We start from the raw sequence: 18,236 nt of genomic DNA, 5'->3' as shown, positions 1-18,236 counted from the left end.
GCTTCTTAGCTGTCTTGATTTAATTCCACTTGATAAAAAATATTTTTAGTGATAATTTGGTAGCAGAAAATCACAATTTAAATTTTACTCAAAATAGGACTGCGTGACTCTTTAGGTGAAAAAAAATTCGTGCAGAGATCTATTTCGCAGAATATCGGCAGAAGTTTCGACAGGAATAATGAGCACACGAAGAATACCATCAAAATATTAGCTATATTAATATACTGATCAGGAGCACACGGAAAAAACTAACGCACGTTTTCCTTAATACCAGAAAATCACAGCAAACAATCAAAAATAAAAATAATATAATAATAAAAAAATTGAATGAAAAATTACGAAAACATCTTCTGCCAGCTTTTGAACTTCTACTTTGTTGACCAAGGATAGAGTTCTAGCACAAAACAGATTTTTTTTAAAATTTTTAATTCAATTTTTACTTTTTTATTTAAAATGGCGGATCCAAGATAGCTACCGGTGTCATGGTCAAAGGTTAAGGTCAATGTCAAGGTCAAAGGTCAATGTCATCCATGATGGCTGCTGTGACGTCACAATCCAAGATGGCGGACCCCGGCACTGGTACCACAAGTCGAAGCCAGGGCTTGGAGCCTCTATTTTACACTACTGACTATATCATAAATTAGTGATGGAAAATATATTACAAATCATATTGTTATTACTGATAGAAAATGTAAGACAAATTATATCAAGCAACCCACGTTTTTATTTATATAGAGTTGTGGTACATTATTCGACGGTTGGACAAAATACTTAAATTTAAAAATATTTAATTTTTTATTTATTTATTTTTAATTATACGAAAAAAGTGACTTTTTTATTTTTTAGTTGACATCTGCGGTAAAAAAGAGTGTTGAGTTTGGTTTTATTTGGTTAAAGTATATTGCCATATTTAATTAGCTCTGAATTTATTCTTCGGCAACCCTGTGGGAAAAGAGGTTAGGGTTAAAAATTAAGAAATTTTTTAAAAGTATTACAAAGCATAACAAAGAAATAACTTAAACTTTAGTTTCGAACATTTTATCTGTTATCTTCATTACAAACAAAGATTCGATTGTAATAAATCTTTTAAAATAATGGAAGTATTTGTAATAAGGGGAAATTATTTAATTATTCTAAGTTTATCTTTAACCGTAATAATTGAAATTTTTTCGTGTAAAGATTGTATAATCTTATTTAAAAAAATATAATTTTGTGTTTAATCATTTTTTAAATTGTCTACCGCATGAAATGTAAAGGATGCAATTATGAGGTCATCAATGTAAAATATATCCTCGAACACAATAAAACAAAAGTTTATACAATATGATAGTTAATTTTTACTAAAAGTTAAAAAGGCTATTGCAAACGTTTTTGAATGAAATATTTTCTTCACCTGACAATGTATTGTGTATATATTTCTTTAGTAAAAATGTTTGGAATAATCACATATGTACATTTATTTCGACGGTCAGATATCAGTAATACCATGAATTTTCTCGAGTAAAGCCGTGAGTTATTAGATAGTATGAATAAAATATTAATCGATTTAAATGTAAAATATTTTTTGTTACAAATACTATGTTACAATAGGGATAATTTTTGTAACTATTTATTAAAACAGATTGTAATGTAATTAAATAAAAAAAGTATAACTTCTTATTAGCGCACATAAGTACACACACAATTGTTTGTTATTTTATCATTAAATAAAAAAAAGTAAATTGGTTTACACATTCCTTAACGACGTTTTTGTAAAATGTTCACCATTCATGCTTTGTATTTTATTTAAAAAAAATGCATATAGTCTAACAAGACATGTTTACAAACATATAAGAATTGGTTACCTGATCTGTAATGGCATTTCAATGCAAATCCACCCGGCCTCGTGTGAACTCCTAGGAACTCTACAGTCATCTTGCTACGCCACGCTGCAGCCTGCTCAGGCGTGCCTCAGCCTTGAGGCGCAGTCAATTACCCTCAGCGAGCCCAAGCTGAATAATGCATAGCCACAGAACCTATTAGCCTGAGGAAGAGTTCACGTTAGCGGGAGAGGCTGATTTTTTAATAAATTATTCATGCCAGACTAAGCATTTAAAAATGCCATTATTAACGCCTGTCGCGTAACATCTAAAAAAAAAAAAAAAAGGGCCAGGAATATCTAATCGCTAAAGCGCTCTGTGATCTATGAATTCTGCATACTATTGGTTTAATTTTCTTTGCTTATGGGATTTAGCCTCGTCAAGGGCGAATGATCAACCAACGTTTCGTTCGACATTGCAGTTGTCATCATCAGGTGCTGCTCGCCAATCAGTAGCTTCCTATATGATGTTTGGCTCGGCCATGTTTCCTGTTTATATTTGATGTCTGTTATAATATTGTTACGAACGTTAGCAAGGCCACGTCACGCGTAGGTGCAGAGCTACCTGGGCTGCATCACATGCCGCCGTAACATGAGATGTGCAGTGCGCACCTGGGTCACCGCTTTATCTCACTCCAGCCCCCCCCCCCCTCCTCCCGCGCGGCACTGTTCGTTTGACATCCGAAACCTGCCAGCTGCGGAGTTACGCGAGCCGCCGACACGTGTTTTCGAGAGATTTCTGCCGTTGGGACGGCTCGCGATGACGCGACTGGCCCCGGCCGCTCTCGTGAGTTCTGGAATTGCGCCGGGGCCTATATATATGCCCGAGGAAGCTGGCCGGAGTGGAGTCAGTTTGGAGTGTTCAGTCGGGAGTTCTCCCGCGGCGGAGTTTCCGGGCGATAGTGTCGCGGGTGCGGCAGAGTGGCGAAGTCCTTGGACGAAGGTTCCAGGGCAGGGAGTGAGTTCAGTGGAGTCGGGAGTTTTCCCGCGGCGGAGTTTACGGGTGATAGTCGAGGGCGCGGCGGAGTCCCGAGCGAAGTTGCGAGCGAGGAGTCGAGCGGATCCTCGGCGAAGGGGAAGTGCGTCGGCGGCGGGGGAGTGTGGCGACGGAGGACCACGAGGGGTGCTGCGGCGAGAGTTGCGCCAGAGGTGCGGCCCAGCAAGGCGTGGCCCAGCGAGGTGTGCGGGACGAGTGACTGGGGAATAGACCTTTCTTTTAGTTTAATTAATTATTTGCCATTTTAGATTATTTGTAAGTGACATAAGTAGTGGCAATAAATAAAACTGTGTAGTGTAATAAAATCTTTAATTGGGCTATCCTTTACGAACCCGCGGTAAATCGTAACAATATTTTCATTAATTCACGAATGTATCTTGTACCGGGGGAAGTAAGCTATTTTATAATATTGATCATATTCAACGCTGTAACTTGTTTACGCATAATGTTCTCCTACGGGTAAAGTGAGTTTTTAATATTATTTGTAGTCGTTGATGTGTTCTATGATCCTGCCAGTTTGTCCTCTGCACATTTGCTTCATGAACATGGAATTCTGTAAACACCAACAAGATTTTCATCGGAAGTTTGGTATTTTAATGCTGTCAGAGTCACCCCAGTATTATTAAAAGCAGACCAGTCATTATTAGGATCCAAGAATACATCATTAACTTCAAACATGAAAACTTTGGATTTTAGAAGAACACTCCATGTGAACCATTCACAGCATTGAATTGGATTAATCCCAGAATATACCCAATGACAAAAATCTATACATTCGTGAACATATAAAAAAACCACCAAACATTAACGAGGAGGATGGTTACAGATTAAGCAGAATTTGGTAACCTCTTCTGAAACCTTCAAAACCAATACACAAAAAAACAAATAGCTTTTAACTAGCCAGATAGATGGCGGATCATGGGGGTGGAGGCGCAGCATGGTGGTGGAGGAGTGACCTGACCACCACACCACCAGTTGGTGGACAGCCGGACAGGAGAGGGCATATTGGAGTTCATCAGAGGATTAAACTGAAATATGAGCTGCCTGATCAAGTGCCAGGACTATATCAAACAGCTTGTTACCGTTTCACGCGAACGTGGCGCGAATCGGAAACTGTCTCGCTTTAGTTAGGGTTTATTTTGTTAAGTTGGTAATTATTTTACTTTGATTTATTTATTACTACTTTATTTGGGTTATTTCTTTATGTTAAGGATTAATAATTGTATAAATATTTTAGGATGGTTAATTTTTTTTAAATCCGTTATTTTGCGTGCGAGTGCTGTCGGTGCTGGCTCGGGTGTTTCCGGACTGGGCAACGATGCGGGCCGACCGGCCGAATGGAAACAGCTGACAATCGCGCGAGAGTGAGGGCGGGACTGCTGTTCTGACTGCCGACGGGTCAACATGGAACTCCTGAACTTCTACAAACACCAGCCGCCGTCACGGGCCTTGACGATGGTGGAGGGGGGGGGGGAGGGGGGGGGGGGGGCTCGCCGAATGTCTCAAAGTAAGGAGTATGCTTCCCGTCTTATTATTTGGGGCCTAGAGGCCGAAGAATTTTTAGTACTTTTTGGATGATAGTACAGAACTGAATAGGCACTTCCTCATTGTGATATTCATCAAAATAGTCAATGAATGGATTGTCGTGCAAGCTAATTGATTTTGTGTATGTAGCCCCACGCATAGTTATATGAAGAGGCGTGTGAGTATAAATACGTTGTGCAACACTAAAGCTAATATTTAAAGGATTTCTTGAAGTGATTTTTGTGCACAGAACTTGTACTATTTTTTTTGAGTAACTACTCTTTGTAACTTACCTTGTTGGAAACGTTTACGCCCTTTTCGGACTTGTGAAGTGAGAACTGATTGCCAGCACTCGAACGATTGATTTTTATTTAATATTTTATGGGGACCCCTTTACCTATTTATGAACTTTAAATAAATCTATATATTTATATAGGCTAGCTTTTCTATATGTATTTATTGTTAGGTAATATTTTTTGTGTTTAAAATATCAGCTTTTGGTAGTTGGTTATTTAGCTGGAATGAGTCATAATCCATATCATAACTATTTTGCACAATAAATAAGACAGTATGTTTCCGTTTCTACTCTATTATTTTTGCTCTGCTAATTTTCTTTTTCCTTCAGCACGCACCGCTGGTAAGGAGGGGGGTTGGTTTACTGACAGGACAGGTTTTGATGTTTTTGATATAAAATGATATTTGGCCCTCTCTGGCGAGCGTGTGCACGGTTGTCAGCCCTGGCCTTGAACGTAGAGGCCAGCCGGTGACAAGACTACTCTATTATCATCCAACTGACTTCCGAAATGACCTTGCGGTGAACAATTGACTGAACAAGTTAGTGGATAGATAAACGTTTTAGCATTTATTCCACCTACAAACCGCAACGACCATCATATTTAGTAGTATATAATAGAAGCTCCGACGGCAGGCTTTAAGGCTGTGGAGCTGTGTGTCCTTTCCGCCATCTTGGATTTTGACGTCACGGCGGCCATCTTGGACGAGCGTAACGGGACACAGTGTAACGGGACACAGCGTAACGGGACATAACGTAACGGGACAAGTAGATCACGGCGGCCATTTTGGATCCGACATTTTGGATCCGCCATCTTGGATGACGTCATTTTTTTCTCGAACTTTCCGTCATTTTGTTTTCCGCCATTTTGAATTATGACGTCACCGTTGCAATTTCCGTTACGTCCGCCATCTTTAACTTTTTTATTTATTATCCGATTTTAATGAAAAAAAATTTAAAATTTATAAAAAAATTCTATTAATAAAATTTTAATATATTTTTTTTTAAAAAACGTACTTTCTAGACACGGAGCTCGGAGTCCTCGGTTCGAACCCGACGAGGTCAAAAAAAAAAATTAAAAATGGCGACAGGCTCCTTCCTCAATGGTGGCTGCTGGCAGACTGACTTACCCCCACCACTTTTTTCAAAGCATATATATCGTCATCTAGTATGACGTCATGTCCGCCATCTTGTCTTTGATGCTGGAAGCCATCATCAATGTATCGGCGGCGAGAGTGCGCTGACGCCATGTTAGTTTAGTTCTTATCCGCTAGAATGCAGTAATCATTTATTACTGTGACACCCGCCATCTTAAAATTTGGCCGCCATCTTGAAAATATGTAATTATTTAGCTAGAAATTCGGTAAAAGTTCCAAAATTCATAAAATAAATCACTCATTAATTTACATATTGATTCGATCGATTCCCATCCTCGGTTCGATCCCTTGTCGATACAAAACAAAATTATTATTTTAAAAAAGTACCACTAAAGTGTAAGGTTTGAGAAAATAAAAAACACCGCAAGTTCTTTTAAAAAAACTTTTATTACATACATACTACACTACTACAAGTACAAAAAAAATACACAGACATAGAACTAAAGTCTTGTGGATTTCTCGATGTCTGCCTCTGCCACCCACGAATTAAAGCGAGGTGGAAAGCCCCACCACTTGACGTAGGACAGTCCGTTTCTTCGTTTTATAATCTTCTCCACCAAGTACATATCAGGATACAACGTAGGCTGAATCTCTTCGGCATAGAAGCCACCACGGATAGGTTTGTGGTCCAAATCTTCGAGGTAGTAGGTCCTAGGCTCTGATTCACGAACATGTGTCACACGGAAAAGTTCGGGACTCCAGTTCGCAGTGAAACCTTTCTCGAAGATACCTTTCTGCTTGGAGATTCGCACAATGTCACCGACGTTAGCTTTACGCTTTCGTGGATCTTTCTTCTTCATGTTGGAAAACACTGTTTGAAGCAGGCGATTGTCCCTTACGTCCTTTGGCTTCATTTTCGTGGTAGAATGCACCGCGGAATTATACTCGTTTATTAGTTTCGGCAAGATGTCAAGCCACTTGTAATTTCCGTTAGCCGTGAACTGCCGCCACATCTTGGAACGCAAAGTTCTGTTAAACCTTTCGACAACGGAGGCTTTGACGTTACTAAATGTAGAGTAGTGTTTGATGCCATACTTCATCAAAGCCTTGAAGGTTGCATTGTAGAATTCTTTCCCGAGGTCCGTTTGCAGGTGCGACGGTACACGTCTATCACGCAAAATATTGTTCATGGCCTTGGCTACTTCAGTTGCAGTCTATGATTTGACAGGTCTAGCCCAAGCGAACTTGCTATAAACATCGATGACTGTCAACATGTACTTGAAACCTTTATTCAATCGGGAATACGGTATCATCTCAACAAGGTCCGCCTGGATTAAATCATCAATTCCACGAACTATGACTTTGCGACGAAGGTATTTATGTCTAGCAGGAGCATGAAGTTCGTGAGCGATTCCGGTTCGACTCATTGTATGTAGCCGGCTTCCCTCAGTTCTTCAAGTATGGAGACTATTTCGTTGATGTGCGAATAGTTTCCTACGCTAAGCGAAGCATGTAGAATTCTAAGGCGATCAACTAATTCATTAGGATTGTCCCAATATACATAGTCAAATATCTGACCACTTTCTAGCTTTTTTAAACCTTCGCCATGTATTGTTAGTTCACTGAAGAGATTAGCGAGAATGTCGATTTTTTCATGATCTTCGTCTTTATATACACCACTATCTGGATCGTTATCGCGAAAATGTGCATTGGTTAGCTCTAGCAGTTTTATGTACTCTTGTAAGTCTTTGTGAGAATATCCTTTAGGCTCCCTGCGAAACAGCAATTCGTACAGACCCGGAGTCCCGCGCGTTTTGAACTCTTCTACGCGAACGATATTTCCTGGTAGAAAGTCTATTTCTTTAGCACCGAGGAACCATTTATTATATTTTATGTACACTCCGTAGGTCGTGTCATTATTCCGACTCGTAAATGATATCAGGTATGGTCGGACCATTGCATTCACTTGATGTCCCTTTTTCGGTATTTTTTTCTTGTGCATGGTCTCTGTACTTGTTAAGTCTTCTTCTTCTCGATCTGGTTCATACTTTCTCTTCTTTACAGTTGGCATTTCATCTTCAACTTCTGTCTTCAAAATGATAGCTGGTTCTTCCATGTTTTTAAGTTCGTCGAGGCGACTAGTGATTGGTTTAAATATCTCCTCATTTTCCATCTCACGTGCAAGTCTGGTTCGTCTAGCAAGTAAATATTTTTCACGAACAGACTGTATAGCTCGATGAAGGTCACTGGCCAGGTCCGACATTGTACTGGCTGAAAACTTATTGCAAGACCTCCTTATATACGTTTTTATTCCTTCGCAGAAACTTCTTTCTTGTGTGTGGCAAAATCTGAAATGGTTGACAAGTGAGATAGTGATGCTTTCAGACTACTTTGAAAAGTCCTCAAATCGTCACGTCTTTGTGCATTCGATACTTCGATCATGTCGCGAATGCGAGAATCCGAGGCTTCCACACGCTGGTCGATGGCAACGAGATACTCAAGTAATTCCTTTTTCACACTGTCTACTTTTTGAGCCAGTAGCGAAATGTATTTGCAGATATCAGAGTCGGGGCATACAGTATGTCTGCTGCTACGACCGAATTTCGAAATGCTATGACTCATGTTTGACGATAAACTGATCGAAACCTCGTCTGTACCTGCCCTTATATAGAGGCCAGTCCTTTACGATGACTATGAATCCGTGCTCGTCTTTCCAACACAAGGAACACATGTCTTTGAATTTCTGAAACGACATGTCGGTGTTTACGTGGTCGTCGTAGGCGTGACGTAAATTAAGTTCGTCCATGCGGAAAAGCACTATAACATTCGCATTATCTCGTAGGAGATGTTTGGGTATTCTACTGTACGTCTGACACAGGTATACGCAGTCTACCTTGGCGTGCCTGCCCATGGAAAAGTACTCTTGTATAATGCCCTGCTTCTCGCACATTACATCGTCGAACACAAACACGGAATTAGGCTTTGCTTCGTCGGTAGACACCACATCGGTATTATCGCTAAACGGAAAATACTCCAGTCCTTCCACCGAGCGTAGAACAGTTGCTAGGCGCTTGTACTTTGGCTGTTGCAACGACTTGGAATACAAGTAAACGTTCTCGAACCGAAGACCGTTTGGCTCCTCCAGTAAACTCAGTAGAACGCACGTCTTGCCACAGTTTGACGGTCCCGCCATTATGCATCGTACAGCAGAAGGCAACAGTAAGCCATGTCGTGATTCGCGACCGCTAGTTTCATTGTCTTGCGTAATGCGCACGGCCAAACAAACATCTTGCTTGACGACCTGCATTGTACTAAATAAATTGTATAAAATCAAACACATTTATACTTTCTGGTCAGTTGCGCGTAATGACTCGAACAGGTAAGAACAAAAAACACAGCGGTGCAGGACTCGTGAACTCGCTGATAAACAATCTGCCATTCGAGCTACACATTCCCGGCTACAGATTTTGCGGCCCCGGCACCAAACTAGCGAAAAGGTTAGCTCGCGGTGACGTGGGCATTAATTCTCTCGACGAAAAGTGCAAGCAGCACGATATTGCGTATTCCCTCAGCAAGGATCTGGAATCCAGGCACCGGGCCGACGAGATATTGGCACAGGAAGCTGAAGATATTAGTAAATCGTCGCACGCGGGTCTAGGAGAAAAAATCGCGGCCTGGGGCGTATCTAAAATAATGAAGGCAAAGACCAAATTAGGACTGGGTGCTCGTCGAGCCAGCTCCATCAAGTCAAAGACTAACTCACGCAAGACCAAACGCAAGACTGGAGCAGGCATACAAAAAGCCAAGCAAAAATTACAGACTCTCGACAAGAAGATTATAGGAGGATTTCTTCCTTTGCTTTTGCCTGCATTGGGTGCTCTCGGCGGTCTCATCGGTGCAACGAGCGGTATAGTGCGGGCAGTCAACACTTCGAAGAATGAGCGAAAGCAGTTAAAAGAAGCACAGCGACATAATGCAAGCATGGAAGCCATTGCCATGGGTAAAACTAACGGCGCAGGACTGTACTTACGTCCTCACAAATCAGGCCGAGGCATGAAAAAGAAACGAAAATCCTAAGTTCTCTGCCAAAACGACCGCTCACCAACGTAGATTTAATAAAGTACGCACGCAAACTGAAAATACCAAATTTCCGCGGCGTGTTTATGCGAGACACTTTGCCCAGTAAGCCAAAGACACGTGAGTGCGCCATAATTAATTTAGACACGTCAGCGGGTCGAGGCACGCACTGGGTAGCGTATATAAAGTCTGGAAAAAAAGCTACTTACTACGACAGTTTCGGTAATTTGAGACCTCCGCCTGAACTTAGGCGGTACCTGGGCCGGACCACTACACTGTTCTACAATTACGAAACGGAACAGATGCCTAATCAAACCAACTGCGGACACTTGTGTCTTCGCTTTTTAACTAAAAAAAAAATTTAGCTGACAAATAAAAATTGCTACTTAAAGGATGTGCAGTGATGATAATTTATTAGTCATGTCGATGACACTTACATTGACAGGTCACGCATCTGAGCTGCGGGCGGTTCATTTCCCGCCTCTGGATTTAGACGGAGAATGGTGTATCGGTCTCGTAGATTTTCAAACGTATAATGCCATACCGAATATCGACGAAGAAAACTGCAAGATCTGCTTCCTGAAAAGCGATGGGACCGCTCATGAAATACAGTTACCTGTTGGATCTTACGAAATTGACGACATTGCAAATTACATCAGGGATATGTTACCACAGGATGTAGACTTTCAACTGCGTGGAAATCCAAACACTTAAAAAAGCATTGTAACATGCAGTGAAATTGTCGACTTTACGAAACCTGGGCACATAGGTTCGATGTTAGGATTCGAATCAAAGGTGTATGATGCAGGAAGAACGTACGAATCTACGCGCGCAGTAAACATTTTGCCTGTGAATGTCATAAGAATAAACTGTAATTTGGCAAGTGGAACGTATCTCAACGGAAGACTAAGCAACATGCTGCACGAATTTTCGCCGATGGTCCCGCCAGGATATAAACTGGTCGAAGTACCGCAAAGTATCATTTACGTTCCAGTCGTCGTGAAATGCGCACACGAAGTCGTCGTCAGAATCGTTGACCAGCGAGGACGATTGGTGAATTTTCAAGACGAAGAAATTACATTACGGCTGCACTTGAAGCGATGGGCATACAGTTCGTAACACCAAACAGTTATAAAAGAAGTCGTATTGACGTGAATAAGAACAGTTCTCTACCAGACATTGGTGCATTAACAGCTGACAACATAAAGTATCTTCTTAGTATTGGGCAAGTGCCGAATAAATATGGAAGACGAAATCCTCAACGTGGAAGAACCGGTCATTTTTGATGACAGCATTACGAAAATGGAATTGCACGAGTACCAGCCTTTCCTGCTCGGGCCGTACGCACTACCATCGGAAGTACGCATTGCAGTACAGCACCAAGATATTTGTACTTTACCTTCGCAGTCATTTCTACGTATAAGAGGCACGCTTACAAAAACGGATGGTACGCACCCGACAACGACATCAATATCCTGCAATGGTATTCTTCACCTAATCGAGCGCATTACATATGTACTCAATGGCGTCGAGGTAGACCAGACGAGAGATGTAGGCATAACATCTGCTATGAAAAATTACCTTTCGCTCACGCCAAATGAACTGTCTGCTGCAAAGATGGCCGGTTGGGCTCTCGAGTATGAATATAAGCTTCCGGTTTATGCCGAAGGGAAGTTCGAAGTTTGTGTTCCTCTGTCCATTCTTCTTGGATTCGCTGAGGACTACAAGCATATAATCATTAATTCGAAACAAGAGCTCGTACTGCTTCTAGCCAACACGCACATTAATGCAATTGTCGCCGCTGCAGAAAACCCTCAAGATGTCTCGCTAACACTACAGTCTATCGAGTGGATGCTGCCCCACATCCAAGTGAGCACCGTTGAACGAGTCAAGATGTTGAAGAACATAGAAAATGGCAAGAACTTCGATGTGCCATTCCGATCCTGGAGCCTGGAAACTTATCCTGGCTTGCCTCATAGTCAGCGTATCAATTGGATAGTAAAGTCCAGCTTCGCTGCGGAAAAACCAAGATACATCATCGTCGGGCTTCAGACCGGAAGACAGCTCAATGCAGGAGTAAGTCGCTCCTTATTCGATAACTGTCAATTACGTAATGTAAAAATATTTTTAAACAGCGAAAGTTATCCGTACGTTGATATGAACATGGACTTTGAAAGTGGAAGATTTCTTCTCGCATATCAAATGTATGCCAAGTTTCAGCAAGCTTACTATGGTCGGAGACAGTCACCGATACTGAGTCCCGACAGTTTCAAGAACAAGGCTCCGTTAATGGTGTTTGACGTTTCCAAACAGGATGATCGTATAAATTCAAACATCATCGACTGTAGGATCGAGATAACGACTAGCGGAAATATTCCACCAAACACCTATGCTTTTTGTCTGATACTTCACGATCGGCTTGCATCGTACAATTGTAGAGACAAACTTGTGAAAATTCTGACTTAAATACCGTTTCGTTTGCGATAGTAATTCAGTTACGATCGAGCATTGCTAGCGACAAGATGTACTGCAACCTTCAAGGTTTCCAGAGCCAAAACGGCTTTGTTCTCAAAGAAATTGCTGTTACCTCCGGAGACAAGACTCGAACCCGCAGCTTCCGACCTCCGTATCCGTGGAAACTACTAGACGAAAAAAGTAAACGGTCGAACGAATGGCTATGTAAATATTATCACGGACTAGAGTGGGACGAAGTAAAAATCCCATACCACCAAGTGAAAAACACACTGCAAGATTTACTAGTTCAAAACGAAATAATCTATGTTGCCGGACCCGAACAGAAGAAATGGCTACGAGATCTGTGTGATGCGTCAGTTGTAATTGTAGACGTACAGACCGACTACGGCTGTCCTTCCCTGCGCGAGCTTAGTGCAATATACGATGTGCAGCCAAGTGACAAGTTTGAACGTGTCTGTGCCTGTACAAACTCGCAGTTAATGCAGAAATGGCACACACAGTGTTAGTAGGAGCCTGCATATATAAATGTCGTACATACGTATGTGCCTTCAGTTGACGTTCGATCTGCAAGAAGATGTTTACGTTTCATCCTGCTAACGTGTACGTGAGCGCAAGTCCTAGCTTCAGCAGTGTCGAGTACAGCTACGTACATATACAGAAACCTGTGATGGAGGCGCTCAGCATTGGCGGTTAGCGCACTTTCCTGTGTCCTACGAACCGACTCAGCAGCTGGTAGATTGTTGCGAACCTGGAAACTGTGCCGTCTATCACATGAGACCACACACAATCCTTCCTGCTAGCATCGCTGAGGTAGTCGCCTCGTCTGCATATGCAACACCAAACATGGACGTGTTGCAACCTGTTGCGACCTGTGATGCTTCTACGCAGATTTCCAAACGGCGTGCATCTCGTCGTCGCAGTTCAGGCAGTGAATCTGTCCCAACTAGCACTGAGCCTAAGCCCAGGCGTAGACGTGGTCACAGACGTCACCGACCATGTCTTGTCGGAGTTGACGATGTCGCAGAAGATGACCAGCTGGAAACCTGTGTTCCTGATACCATGACCGGCGAACCAGTTGGAACCGGAACAACGAACCAGTTGGAACCTGAGTCGACGAGTCAGTTCGTGCGGCATTAAAGACTTTGCTTGTGAAAATGCTTGATTCCTTAACCTAATATGTATTTGTGTACTCTTTATAAATAAATGTGTAAAACTTAAACTCGTGTGTTTTTATTTCTACAATTTTTAGGTACCTAATAAAAAAAATTTAAATACAGACAATATTTTGACTCATGTAGTATACCAGAAGACCACGGGTATATAAGCGAGGTTCAGACGACTGGACCCGCAGTTCACCTCTGGCCGCGGTGCAGTACGGACTTGCTCTCTCCATTAAGTTTCGTGAGATTTAGTTATGTCGACCGGGATAGACTGTTTACCGACAGCAGCAGGGACTCGATGACAGCAACGATGATGGAGTCGGAGATTCCGATACCGGATGCAGAGGAGACCACGACAGCGGTAGAGATCCCGATACCGACTGCAGAGGAGACAACGATACGTGCTGTTCCATCATCAGCTGAAGTATCACCATCTGCATTCCAGACTTCAATTCATGAAGATCGTGCATCGCATCAATGCAAATATTGTGACGCATCATTTACTAGAACTTCAAGCGCTCGCAGACATGAAAGAAGCAGTTGTCCGAATAATTTACTGAAACGAATACAATTTCAGTGCAATAAGTGTAAAAAACTAATTTCACGCCTCGACAGCTTACATCGTCATTATATAAAATGCTCCGATAAAGTTAAGTGCAAGTATAATGAACATGGTTATTGTTTTGACTCATGTGTTGTACCAGCTGATGAGAATATATAAGTGAGACCCTGGTGATATGAACTTTAGTCCGTCTCTGGCTGCGGTGATGACTGAATCGGATAGACATTTAAAGTCATGTAAAAGGCTTAGTCCGTACAATAAGAAGACTGTTTCAGTCGAGGAATCCACAAAACTTTAGTTCTATGTCTGTGTATTTTTTTTGTACTTGTAGTAGTGTAGTATGTATGTAATAAAAGTTTTTTTAAAAGAACTTGCGGTGTTTTTTATTTTCTCAAACCTTACACTTTAGTGGTACTTTTTTAAAATATTAATTTTGTTTTGTATCGACAAGGGATCGAACCGAGGACGGGAATCGATCGAATCAATATGTAAATTAATGAGTGATTTATTTAATGAATTTTGGAACTTTTCCCGAATTTCTAGCTAAATAATTACGTATTTTCAAGATGGCGGCCAAATTTCAAGATGGCGGGTGTCACAGTAATAAATGATTACTGCACTCTAGCGGATAGGAACTAAACTAACATGGCGTCAGCGCACTCTCGCCGCCGATACATTGATGATGGCTTCCAGCATCAAAGACAAGATGGCGGACATGACGTCATACTAGATGACGATATATATGCTTTAAAAAGTGGTGGGGGTAAGTCAGTCTGCCAGCAGCCACCATTGAGGAAGGAGCCTGTCGCCATTTTTAATTTTATTTTTTGACCTCGTCGGGTTCGAACCGAGGACTCCGAGCTCCGTGTCTAAAAAGTACGTTTTTTAAAAAAATATATATTAAAATTTTATTAATAGAATTTTTTTATAAATTTTAAATTTGTTTTCATTAAAATCGGATAATAAATAAAAAAGTTAAAGATGGCGGATGTAACGGAAATTGCAACAGTGACGTCATAATTCAAAATGGCGGAAAACAAAATGACGGAAAGTTCGAGAAAAAAATGACGTCATCCAAGATGGCGGATCCAAGATGTCGGATCCAAGATGTCGGATCCAAAACGGCCGCCGTGATCTACTTGTCCCGTTACGTTATGTCCCGTTACGCTGTGTCCCGTTACGCTCGTCCAAGATGGCCGCCGTGACGTCAAAATCCAAGATGGCGGAAAGGACACACAGCCTTAAAGCCTGCCGCCGGAGCCCCTATTATATACTACTATATTTCCCACACAAGTACTTAGCTTTGACCTTATCCGTCCGCTTAAATGTATTTTTTTGAGACTATTTAAGCCAAAGCCTATTTAAAAAGTGGACCAATCAGGAAAATAAAAACGGTTTAAAGTTATTTTATTATTAGAAAGAAAAACTTCTAGAGGCGGGAACCACACCTATGGCACAGAGGCGCTGCTTCAGACACTCACATGCGGCTGTCCGGCAGTGTCCAGGATCTCGAAGAACACCATCTCGCTGTCCATGACGGTGTGGAAGGAGTACATCTTCTCCAGCGTGGGGTCGTACTCTCCGATGTAGCGGCGCGTGATGAAGCGCACCACCAGCGCTGCCAACACACAAGCACCATCGCTGCCACAACCTGCACGGCTCCTCCACTGTGGGGTGGTACTCGCCGATGTAGCGGCGCGTGATGAAGCGCACCACCAGCGCTGCCAACACACAAGCACCACCGCTGCCACAACCTGCACGGCTCCTCCACTGTGGGGTGGTACTCGCCGATGTAGTGGCGCGTGATGAAGCGCACCACCAGCGCTGCCAACACACAAGCACCACCGCTGCCACAACCTGCACGGCTCCTCCACTGCGGGGTGGTACTCGCCGATGTAGCGGCGCGTGATGAAGCGCACCACCAGCGCTGCCAACACACAAGCACCACCGCTGCCACAACCTGCACGGCTCCTCCACTGCGGGGTGATACTCGCCGATGTAGCGGCGCGTGATGAAGCGCACCACCAGCGCTGCCAACACACAAGTTCCATCGCTGCCACAACCTGCACGGCTCCTCCACTGCGGGGTGGTACTCGCCGATGTAGCGGCGCGTGATGAAGCGCACCGCCAGCGCTGCCAACACACAAGCACCATGTGTACTTTTCTTGACGATATCAAGTAGAACATAATCAACCAACTTACAGATGAAGTAGCAACGCACCAATCTTTATAACTTGTGGCTGGACTGTGTATATGGCAAACCACATCCTTTCGAACACAAAGTGAAGAGTGCGTATTCAAGACAGTGAATACTTCCGTTTAAAATTCGGACGACTACGAGTAGTAGTCTGATAAACATAGTATTGAGAAACTCTGTCGGAAAGAAAAAGACTAGGAAAAGGATATGGCTGGTCTCTGTCTATTACCACGTTTAGGGTAAAATTTCAATCCAGATTGAACCTGGAGTGGAGTGAACTCGGAGTGAATGTGTAACGAACATAGACTGACAAAATGCGTTTATGGTAAATATCACAATCCAGATTGAAATGTAAACAAGATCGAAGTTGGAGTCAACATGGACTGAAAATGTTGTCCTTTCCATTTAATTATTATCTGTTCTGTTGTTCTTTTGAACCCCGCACTGTCTATTTCTGCCATCACCAACTTAAATATCTCACCTTTCCTATACTTTTTTCCTTCCAGCAATCTTAAAATATGTTTTTCAATCATTACGTCCAAAAATAACCCTACTTCCATCTCTGTACACACATTCCTCTGTTTTTTTTGTTTTTTTTTGCCATTTTCACAAATTATGCTTGAAATGCAACGAGACCAATAACAAACAATGCAATATGGCGGCGGCTTGCTCGTGCGTATTTTCTTTTCACTCCAGTCCGTGTTTAAAGTAAAATCTCAATCCGGAATCTTCAGTCCAGTCCACCTCAACAAGTGGAGTGGATTATCTCACTTCACGCCAACTTCAGTCCACAACAAAGTGTTTTAAGTAAAATTTCAATCTAGATTCCTCACTCCACTCCAGGTTCAATCCGGATTGAAATTTTACCCTAAACGAGGTATATATTAAACCGTTTGGAGTTGAGAATTAGTCAGTTCAAGCCAATGCAGAACTAAATGTTTATTAGATTAATAAGTTTAGCAAGTGTTTCTGTAGTTTAGAATTTATGTAATCATTTTATTAATAAAAAAGTTTTATTTCTAGAACCTGATACTTTTATGGTAAATTGATGTGATATTTAAATATATTACTTTTTTGCATTGACCGAAAATTAAACCGAAAACAAGTATCGAACTAATTAATCAGTAAATTAAAGAGTACCTAAACCATGATGTTTGAATCTTTTTTAAATTTATATATATAAATTACGGAATTTCAAGTTGGTGGTCAGTATGTCATCATTGACTTACTGGAGGCTGGTAGTAGAGGAATTGAACCCCCTTTTAGGACTTCCACCATATTTATAGAAATAATTAATTTTAGTGTAAAATTAATTTTTTGCATAGATAAAGTTTTGAACCATGGGCATGAATATATCTAATCAATCAGTACATTAATGGGTGATATTTTGTGATGATTTTTGGAAGGTTTTTTTCTCGAATTTCTAGTAAATAATTACGAATTTTTAAGATAGCGACCAATAAGACCGACAAGGTGGCAGGCACATTGGTAATAAATACTAATGCACTCTTACGGTTTAAAATTAAACCAATATGGCAGCATTGCACTCTGGCAGACGATGTGCGTACTACGTGAAGCTAGCGCTCCTTGTATCGAGTACTGAAACCAAGATAGTAGCAGTGCTCTCCAGCAGACTATGTGTGTACTACATCACACTAGCGCTCCTGGTGGCATGTACTGAAAATGAAAATGGCTGCTTCCATCAGATGAAAACAAGATGGTGGGTATGATGTCATAATCCTAGATGAGACCTGTAGAAGACGAAAACCAGATGGCGGCTATGATGTCATAATCCATTATGGCGGCCTCCTGCAGACGGTAACATGATTATGATTGTGATCTTATAATCCATGATGGTTGCGTCCAGGAGATGAAAACAAGATGGCGGACGTGACGCCATACTAGCTGCCGTAATATATGCATTGGCATATGTGCTGCAATGTTAGTGTGTCGGTGGCCTCCATGGGAGAAAGGATTAGTGGCAATTTTTAATTTGT

The 18,236-nt window shown here is 41.8% G+C and overlaps 1 protein-coding gene across 1 annotated transcript in view; it reads right to left on the bottom strand.

Annotated features, from left to right (window-relative positions):
* The window catches only part of LOC134536654 (ras-related and estrogen-regulated growth inhibitor), a 325,681-nt gene that overhangs the window by 28,523 nt on the left and 278,922 nt on the right, over positions 1-18,236 (bottom strand). Inside the window, exon 3 of the mRNA XM_063376461.1 lies at positions 15,524-15,660. Within this exon, the coding sequence (XP_063232531.1) occupies positions 15,524-15,660 (137 nt within the window). The remainder of the gene's footprint in view (positions 1-15,523; positions 15,661-18,236) is intronic.

This window comes from Bacillus rossius, chromosome 11 (genome assembly GCF_032445375.1).
Source record: "Bacillus rossius redtenbacheri isolate Brsri chromosome 11, Brsri_v3, whole genome shotgun sequence".
NCBI classification, from domain to species: Eukaryota; Metazoa; Arthropoda; class Insecta; order Phasmatodea; family Bacillidae; genus Bacillus; species Bacillus rossius.
The sequence above is the reverse complement of the archived record's forward strand: the minus strand, read 5'-3'. Positions and strand labels throughout refer to the sequence as shown.